General features: G+C 56.8%; 1 protein-coding gene across 1 annotated transcript in view; it reads right to left on the bottom strand.

Moving 5' to 3' along the window:
* Positions 1 to 414: 414 nt before the first annotated feature.
* TINAGL1 (tubulointerstitial nephritis antigen-like 1) overlaps positions 415 to 8,395 on the bottom strand; it is a 36,036-nt gene continuing 28,055 nt past the window's right edge. The window contains exons 5-13 of the mRNA XM_010836890.1: positions 4,662 to 4,754; positions 4,336 to 4,450; positions 3,091 to 3,214; positions 2,856 to 3,006; positions 2,534 to 2,723; positions 2,377 to 2,422; positions 1,984 to 2,107; positions 1,030 to 1,075; positions 415 to 921 (exon numbers count right to left, since the gene is read on the bottom strand). Of these exons, the coding sequence (XP_010835192.1) occupies positions 781 to 921; positions 1,030 to 1,075; positions 1,984 to 2,107; positions 2,377 to 2,422; positions 2,534 to 2,723; positions 2,856 to 3,006; positions 3,091 to 3,214; positions 4,336 to 4,450; positions 4,662 to 4,754 (1,030 nt within the window). The 3' untranslated portion in view covers positions 415 to 780. The remainder of the gene's footprint in view (positions 922 to 1,029; positions 1,076 to 1,983; positions 2,108 to 2,376; positions 2,423 to 2,533; positions 2,724 to 2,855; positions 3,007 to 3,090; positions 3,215 to 4,335; positions 4,451 to 4,661; positions 4,755 to 8,395) is intronic.

The raw sequence follows: 8,395 nt of genomic DNA, 5'->3' as shown, positions 1-8,395 counted from the left end.
CGGGGGGCTGTCCCTTCGCCTGGGTGGCTTGGAGAAGCTGATCTGCAGAGACAGAGGCTCCAGCTTCTATGGGGCTATGCCCCCCTTGCCTGCTGGGCACTGGCGCCAGCTCTGCTGATTGGTGGGTTGGACTGCCCCCCAGCCCAGGCAGCGCTGACTCAGCGTCTGAGAGGTGGTTCCCACGGGCCCACATCTCTCTGGGGGCCAAAGGCCACGCCATCCATGTCCCACCCCCAGTGGATCAGTGTCCAAGGTCACTGACAATTCGGGCTGAATGGAGGCTAAGATTTCTGGTCCCCTGACCCCCACCCCTGCCAACCAGCAAAGCCTCAGGCAGTCCTTTCTGCTGTTCCCCCATATGCCACTCCAACTCTGGCCTGGATTTCCATGCCCAGAAGTTTCAAGATACCATAGTTATCAATACTTTGTATCTTTTATTTTAAAACAGTGAAAAGAAAAATAAATATCATTGAAGAATAAAAGTACAAGGGTGGGGTGAGGTCATGGGCCGGAGACTGGGGCGGGGGGGCGGTGTGTGGCTCTCCTGGCTTCATTGATCTTGCGTGGGGGTCTCCCTCCTCCCCGGCCAGCCCCTGCCCGGCCCCGCTGGGAGGTCTGGGGGCTCCGGCCAGCCCGCGGCTCCCAGGCCTGGCGCTGCGTCAGCGGAACTGCGCAGGGATTAGACCTCTGGCGCCTGGAGTCCCGTCGGGCGGACGGGCGGGCGGGGCTGGGGGCTGCCGCCCCACGAGGGGGGCTCTTCCCGGTGTGGTGCCCGCGGCCTCAGTGGTGTCCCATATCCTCCATTCCCACGCGGCCCCAGACGCCCAGCACGAAGCTCTCGATGTCGCACTCGTTGGCTCCGCGCACGATGCGAAAGTGGCCCCTCTCGCCCCAGGCCGGGCCCCACGAGTTGGCTGCCGTCTGGGAACGCAGAGGGGGCTGTGAGGAGGGGAATCGCGGTGGGGGAGAAGGGCAGGAGGGCCAGGGGAAGGTGACAGCAGCCGCAGGGCGCGCAGTGCCAGGACTCACCCAGTACTTGATGGTCCTCCCGTCAGGCAGCGTCTCCTCGCCCCACCTGCCGGGCAGAGCCAGAGCCACAAGGGTGCTGATTCACCTACTTTCAGGGGCTCCCGCCCCGCTGCGTCCTTCCCTAGCCAGGCCCCTGTTGCCTTTGGTGACTTGGTGCCCCCTCAGGACTTGGGCAGTTCTCTGTCCCTCTTTGCCCAAGCCCCACCAGGCTTCCCAGGTGGCGCGAGTGGTAAAGAATCCCTGGGTGGGGAAGACGCCCAGGAGAAGGGGATGGCTACCCACTCCAGTAGTCTTGCCTGGGGAATCTCAGGGACAGAGGAACCTGGTGGGCGACCGTCCATAGCGTCACAAAGAGTCGGAAAAGTCTGAAGCGACTTAGGACGGCACACTGCTGTCCCTCTCTGCACCTCCCCCAGTCCCCACATCTCCAAGTCCCCCATGGGGCACAAAGGGACGTCTGCAAGGGGGAGCAGAAACGCCTACACCTTCCAGAGACCCACAGCGGGGAGAAGGGCACACATCTGCTGCTCTCCATCCTTACCTGGCTGGTTGGGGGGGCGGTGGAAGTGGGTACAAAGTACATCTTATCGGTTGAACTATTGAAATCAATGATGCTAGCATCTCCTGTTACATCAGTGGGGGAACTGAGGGCTGGAGGTATGAGTCAGTGAGTCAGGCAAAGCTGGGACAGGCCCTGAGCTGTGGAGAGCTGGAGCAACCCTTGAATCCTTGTCTGTATTTGATTTGGAGTGATTTCTCCTGTTGTGTAAGGAACTGTTCTAGAACACTTTGAAAGGCCCCTAACTCTTGGTGTGCCCTGAGGCAAGTACCTCCTCTTTCTGAGTCTCAGCTTCCTCCTCTTTGAAATGGAGCTTTGCAGAGAGGTGGCAAGGATTCAAGGGAGGTTTAGAGCCCCCAGCTGCCCCCAGCCTCCCTCCCCACCAAGCCCCTTACCCTGTGATCTTAACCGAATGGGTTCCATGCCGGCGGTATCGCTCCGGCCTCCCGAGGCTCACTGGTGTGTGGCTGTAGATACCGCTCTGATATAGGAAGAAGTCCTCATGCACCTCCATGAGGGCTGTGGGCAGAGGTCAGAGGAGGTAGCTCAGCCCATCAGCACAGGCACTGACGCCCAAGCCTGGAGATACATGCCTAGGTCCCAGAGCCTCTGGTACCAAGGCTCTAAGTGCCCCCTCCAGGTGCCACCCCTGAGGAGGGGACATAGTCCCCCACTCCTGGCCCCAGTGGACTCGCTGCTCAGGGCTGTAGGGACCACCTATGCCGCAGTGCCCAGTCTCAAGCAGGCACAAGCTTCTGGCATCACAGGGCAGGATGAGGGGCATTTACCTTGGACAGGGCCATTCTCCATCAGCTCCTTCATGATCTCCTTCTCCTGTAGGGTGAGAGGGTGGGGAGGAGACGATGCATCAGGCATGAGGCCCCAGCCTTTGGTTAGGCTTCCAGCTCTCTCCTGCCTTTGCCCCTCACTCAAGTGCAGACTTACGTTGGAGCCGAGGCGGTAGGCAGGAGTGACCTGGTAGATGTCATTGGCATGGACATAGCTATTGGGGCAGCGCGCGGTGGCCTGGCGTTTGCCCCGACCCATGGCCCGACTGTGCATCATGCAGGGGGGTGCGGGGACAGCCTCGTCCCGCCCATGGCCGGAGAACGGGTAGCAGTGGTCAGACACAACCCTGCAGGGGCAGCAGGAGGGAGCGGGGACAGAGTGAGCATGGGGCAGCCTGGCCCAGGCCCTTCCTGCAGGCTTTCGCTTCCTGAGACCCCTGCTTATGCCCTCTTCCCTGTCCGTGCCCCCTGCTGCTCACCCTCGACGGCGCAGGAACCACCAGGCACCATCCAGTCGCCCCCCACGGCAACCCTGCTGGTTGTGCGTATCACAGGACAGCAGGTTCTGGGGCGACAGGACAGGTGACATGTGCCCCAGAGAATGGATTGAGACTCGATCGGATGCCACAGCTGGGAAGGGAGGTAGAGGGGCTGTCAGGGAGGCAGGCCTGGGTCCCCCTTTCCCACCTGGCCAGCCCCTGCCCTTGAACCTACCTGCCGTGGAGAAGGCCCAGGAGCCTGCACAGTTGCCCTGGTCTAGAGGGTCGTGGATCAGGTTGGGCCACTTCTCAGAGGCCTCAAACGTTCTGGGCAGCACCTCCCCTGGACCCAGCACTGTCTGCAAGGCAAAGGCCACTCTTGTCTGTCTCCTGCCTCTGCCCCAGCCTGACCCTCCGGGGGCCTAGGCATGGGAGGTCTCCCAAGAGTCCAGAACCTTCGGCAATTTGATCTTGAGCCCTCCAAGATTTGAGAGATTTGATCTGAGAGATTCCAGCAACCTCCACCTTGACCCAGAGGGAGAGGCAGGCACCATTTAGTGCCTCCCTAGCGTCAGCTGGGGAGTGACTAGTCCTGTTTACAGGTGAGGCAGTTGAAGCCAGGAACAGGTAAGTGACTGGGCCACTTTCCATTCCAGTTTCTTTCCTGCTCTGCACCTTCTGATCCACTTACATCCTTCTTTCCACCAGAACCTTGGGATTCGGGCCCCAAAGGGCAGGGGAGGGAAGAAGCAGTAAGGTCCCGTGACTGGGCAGGCTGCCAAAGCAAACAGCAGGAGGCAGAAAATAGCCAGAGGCCCCAGGGAGTAAGGGCAGGGGCAGGGTCTGGTCACCCCAGCCTTGAGCTGAACTCCCTCTGCAGGGCTGGCCACTCCAGCCAGACACCAGCCCCTCCTTGCCCGCCAATGACAGACAGAGCCTTCGGCATGTGGCCCAGCCCTGTCCTGCTGAAGCGCCCTTTCCTCACCCTTGGAACTGTCCTGGGTCTGGTTCCTATTTCTCCCTCTAGAGGGTCCCACTGGTGGGAAGGGAGAAACCCCCAACTCCCTTGAGGTTCTGCTGAGATGGCATTTGTTTCCGAGAATTGCTGCTCTCTGGCCAAAACTGGGGGAGTGCCTGTCCCTTCCTTCCCAAAATACCAAGGTGACCTCCTGGCCCTTTGGGGCCCTGACCCCACCATACTGGGACCAATGACATTTTTTCCCAAGCTGGGGAGACTCAAGAAGCCAGGGAGGGTGAGATGCCGGGACCACAAAACTCTGAATCTGAGCACCAGTTCTTACAGTGCAGTTTATCAAGTTATAGGCAGAAACTTAAGGCCCAGAGAAGGGGAGTCACTTGGCCACAACACACAGCCTATCAGTGGGCCTGGGTCCTTGGAGAAACAGGGCACAAGGTGCCAGGGTCCCTGGGGTCATAGGCCAAAGGGAGATGGCAGGATTGTAGTCAGGGGTGGACTTACGTGAATCTCATTCATATTGGCGACGAAGGAAGATGGGCGGACAGTGCCTAGGCGGTAGCGAATGCCCTCATCCAGGGTCATGCCCCAGAAGGCACTGTGGTTCCCAGCCCGCCAGCTGAAAGAAAGGGGGTGGAGGTCACAGGCCTGCCAAGGCTGGGGGCCCTGGAGGAATGCGCACGTGAGTGGGAGAGACGCCTACTGGCTGAGTGTACCCATGAATAAGATCTGAGTGTGGGTGCCCCTGGCAGGACGCGCCTCTTGGGCAGAAAGTGCATCTGTGTGTGCGTGCACATGTGCCCACTGGGGTCACGCCGCGGGCCTCTCACCCGTAGTCGCCGTGGTTGATGGCCTCAATCATGTCTTCGTCCACCAGGCATGGCTCCTGGTCACACTCCCACCGCTCTTTCTCATGGCAGGTACTGGAAAAACGGGAGGGAAGGAAGAAGTGAGGTAAGGCTGGGCATCCTTGGAAGGGAGGAGGCCTTGGAGGTCAACATGTGGGCCTGAAATTCCACATCAGCACCTCCTAGAGGACCCCCCCAGGTGATCCCATGCAGCCTGGTGGCTTTAAACGTCAGTTTCAAGTTCATGATTCTCAAGTTTACATCTGCTTCTCAGATCTCTCCCTGAACTCCAGATTCCAGGATCTTGACTGCTACACAGCCTCACCTCCGGGGTGTCTAACAGGTTACACTCCTCACATCTCAAACTGAACTCCTGCTCTCCCCTACTCCCAGGACTGCGCCTGCCACAGTCCTCGAAAACAGCCACTCCATCCTTCCTGGAGCGCAGGCCAAAAGCCTGGGAGGCACCCTTGACTCTCTCTCACGTGCTGACCTGATTCACTGGCAGATCTGTTGACTTTACCTTAAAAACACATCCAGAATCCAAACCGTGTCTCATTCTTTCCTGCAGCCACAATGGTCCAATCACCTTTCACCTGGATTAGGCTGCAGCCTCCTCACTGTTCTCCGCCCTGGGCCCCACCCCTTCAGTATATTTTTAACACAGTGATCCTGTTAAACCCAAATCATATCATGCTATTCCCCTGCCCAAAACTCGCCATTGGCTTCACATGACAGGATAAGAGCCAAAGTCCTTCCATGCCAACAAGGCCCCGCACGATCTGTCTTCTCTCTGGCCCCTCCTCCAAGACCTGGTTCCTAAGGCCCCAGCCAGGCTGGTCCCCTGATGGTTGACACAAGTCATGCTCCTGCCGCTGGGCCTTTGAGTTCTTCTTCCTGGGAGGAAGCGTCCTCATGGCCCCGTCTCACTTCTCCCAAGTCCTTATTCAAATGTCACCTTGTCAGGGCGGCTTGCCCTGAACACCCTGTCTCAGCATCCGCCACCCTTCCCACCCTGCTTTCCTGCTTTATTTTCTCCTCAGCCTGTCATCACTATCTGACGTATTATAGCTTTAATTATTTATATTGTTTATACCTATTTCCTCATAGGATCGAATATCTTCAAGGGCAGGTATTGTTTGATATCATCAGTGCCCCCAAACAAAATCTAACACGTAGTAGGGACCTAATAAATATTTGTTGAATGAATGAATGGGGGCAATATAGTGAAATGATAAAGACCACGGATTCCAAATCGAATCGAGGGTTCTGATTTTAGCTAACTAGTGAACCTTCTGTTAGCTGTTTAGTTGCTGCATCGTATCTGACTCTTTTGTGATCCCATACACTAGCTCGGAGCTTCCCTGGTGGCTCAGTGGTAAAAAAAAAATATCCCCCTGCAATGTGGAAGACCTGGGTTCAATCCCTGGGTTGGGAAGATCCCCTGGGGGAGGACATGGCAACCTGCTCCAAGACCCTTGCCTGGAGAACCCCATGGATAGAGGAGCCTGGTGGGCTACAGTCTATAGGGTCGCACAGAGTCAGAGATGACTGAAGCAGCTACGCAGCAGCAGACTGTAGTCCATCAGGCTCCTCTGTCCATGGGATTTCCAGGTAAGAATGCTGGAGTGGGTTGCCATTTCCTTCTGTAGGGGATCTTCCCGACCCAGGGATCGAATCTGCATCTCCTGCATTGGCAGGCAGATTCTTTACCACTGAGTCACCAGGGAAGCCCGTGTGACCTTAGGTAAGTTATTTAAAACTCTCCTCAATGTCATCTGTAAAATGAGGATAATAATAGTGCCAACTTCCAGGGATTAAAAGGCAAGCTTGCAAAGCCCAAGGCCTGGCCCAAGTTATGTGCTCAGAAATTGTCATCTCCTATTATTGTTCTCAGTGCAGGAACCCCGACTCCCCGCCCCCTTGAGTTTCAGACTCAGATCCAACTGGCCTCCTGACATCTCCTCTGGGTATGTGAATGGCGTCTCAAAACGGCTAAACTATCTCCCCCAAACCTGTTCCTCCCCCTAACAACATACTCAACTCAGACAACACTTTATCTACTGGGCTGTTCAAGCCAGAACTCCGTGTGGTCCATGACGTCTCCACCGTTACTCATCCCTGTCCCCAGCACCCACATCATGTTGAAGATTACTTTCTGCCACATGCCTCCCCTATTAGCAGACCCAGCATCATGAAAGACTCGGAATCCACTTGCCTCTTACCTCTCCACCACCATCACCCTACTCTGGTCCCTGGACCACGGCAGTGGCTTCCTTACCAGGCTCTCTAACACTTTATAATTCCCTTCCCCCAGTACACACATCTCGCTCTTAAAGCCAATGAGATCTTTGAGCAACACACATCAGTGTGTGCTCCCTAAGTGGCTTCCCACGACACTTAGAACAAAATGCAACATCCTAGGCACAGTTTATGAGACCCAGGGGACATGGCCTGCACCTCCCCAGGCGTCTCTCCCCATTTCACAGCTCCAGCTGCAATGAGCTTGGTCCCACCTCCTGGCCTTTCCACCAGCCATCACCCGCCTTGTTCCCTCCTCCTGGGCCTGGGCCACTCATGCTCTCATCTCCCTGGTATCTGCATAAACGTCCCTTCCTGAGTGGCCTTCCCTCACCCCCACCCCACTCAGAACTAGGATCCCCTGTTGGCCTCTGTCCCCCCATCACACCTGGAACAGGTTGTAATGACAGGTTTATGATTTGTGTCACCGAGGCTCCCGTGCAGGGACAAGGACTGTCTGCTGCATACTGGCTGCATCTCCTTGACCCAGCACCACGCTGGGCACATAGTAGGTCTCTAATAGGTGTCAACTGAACAGCTGAATCCTGTGAATTCTACAATGCTTTTCCAAGCTCATAACTCTGCTATGACAAGATGCTGAACTTTGTCCTTCTGAGCCTGCCCGAGGCTCCCGCCTCCAATGTTGCCTTTTAAGGAGCCTCAAGGGGACAAGACCCAGTATGGCTGGGCTCTCCAGCCCCAGGAGCTGTGGGCAGGTTCAGGAAGGCTCTTGTCCTCCCCCTCCCCCTCTGGCTCTCAAAACATCCCTGGAGGGCTCCCAGAGTCTGGGAGGCCCCCAGACACTGCCGCACACCCTCCCTCAGGTGTCAAGTGCAGGGAACACAGCCAGAGCTGGACTGGGAGGAAAGTGGCTTGGTCAGTCCTCTCCTGCTGCCTCCCTCTTTGCCCCCAGGGCTATCCAAGCAAGTCTAGGCAGGGCTGGTGGCAGCAGGTACCGGCATTCCAGAGGGGGCCTGGGTGGCCAGGCCGAGAAGGGACAGAGTGTGTTAACCCCTTCATGTCCATCCTATCAGTACCAGCAGAATCATGCAGGCGTGCTCCATCTTTTGAACACACACACAGGTCACATACACTCAAAACGTGCACACGTGAGTGCACGTACACTCTCACCCTGACACATGCTGAAATACACAAATCCTCACTCTCACTGTGACCCAGGCACCCCTCACACCAGTGAGGCAATGGAAATCACTTATGCATCACGCATTCCTAAAAGTTTCCTCCTCCCAGAGGCCCTCTCAGTCCCAGAGCAGGGGGTGGAGTGGGTGCAGGGCCTCCTGCTCTAAGTCTTAGGGTCCCCCTTATTTTCATTAAAGCACTCAAGGCTTCCCCCCTCGCATCTCAGACCTTCGATTAGGGTAGTGGCATACCCCAACCCCTTCATCCTCTTGCTG

This window comes from Bison bison, unplaced genomic scaffold (assembly GCF_000754665.1).
Source record: "Bison bison bison isolate TAMUID 2011002044 unplaced genomic scaffold, Bison_UMD1.0 scf7180017864068, whole genome shotgun sequence".
Classification (NCBI taxonomy): Eukaryota; Metazoa; Chordata; class Mammalia; order Artiodactyla; family Bovidae; genus Bison; species Bison bison.
This window is presented reverse-complemented; position numbering and strand designations above follow the sequence as displayed.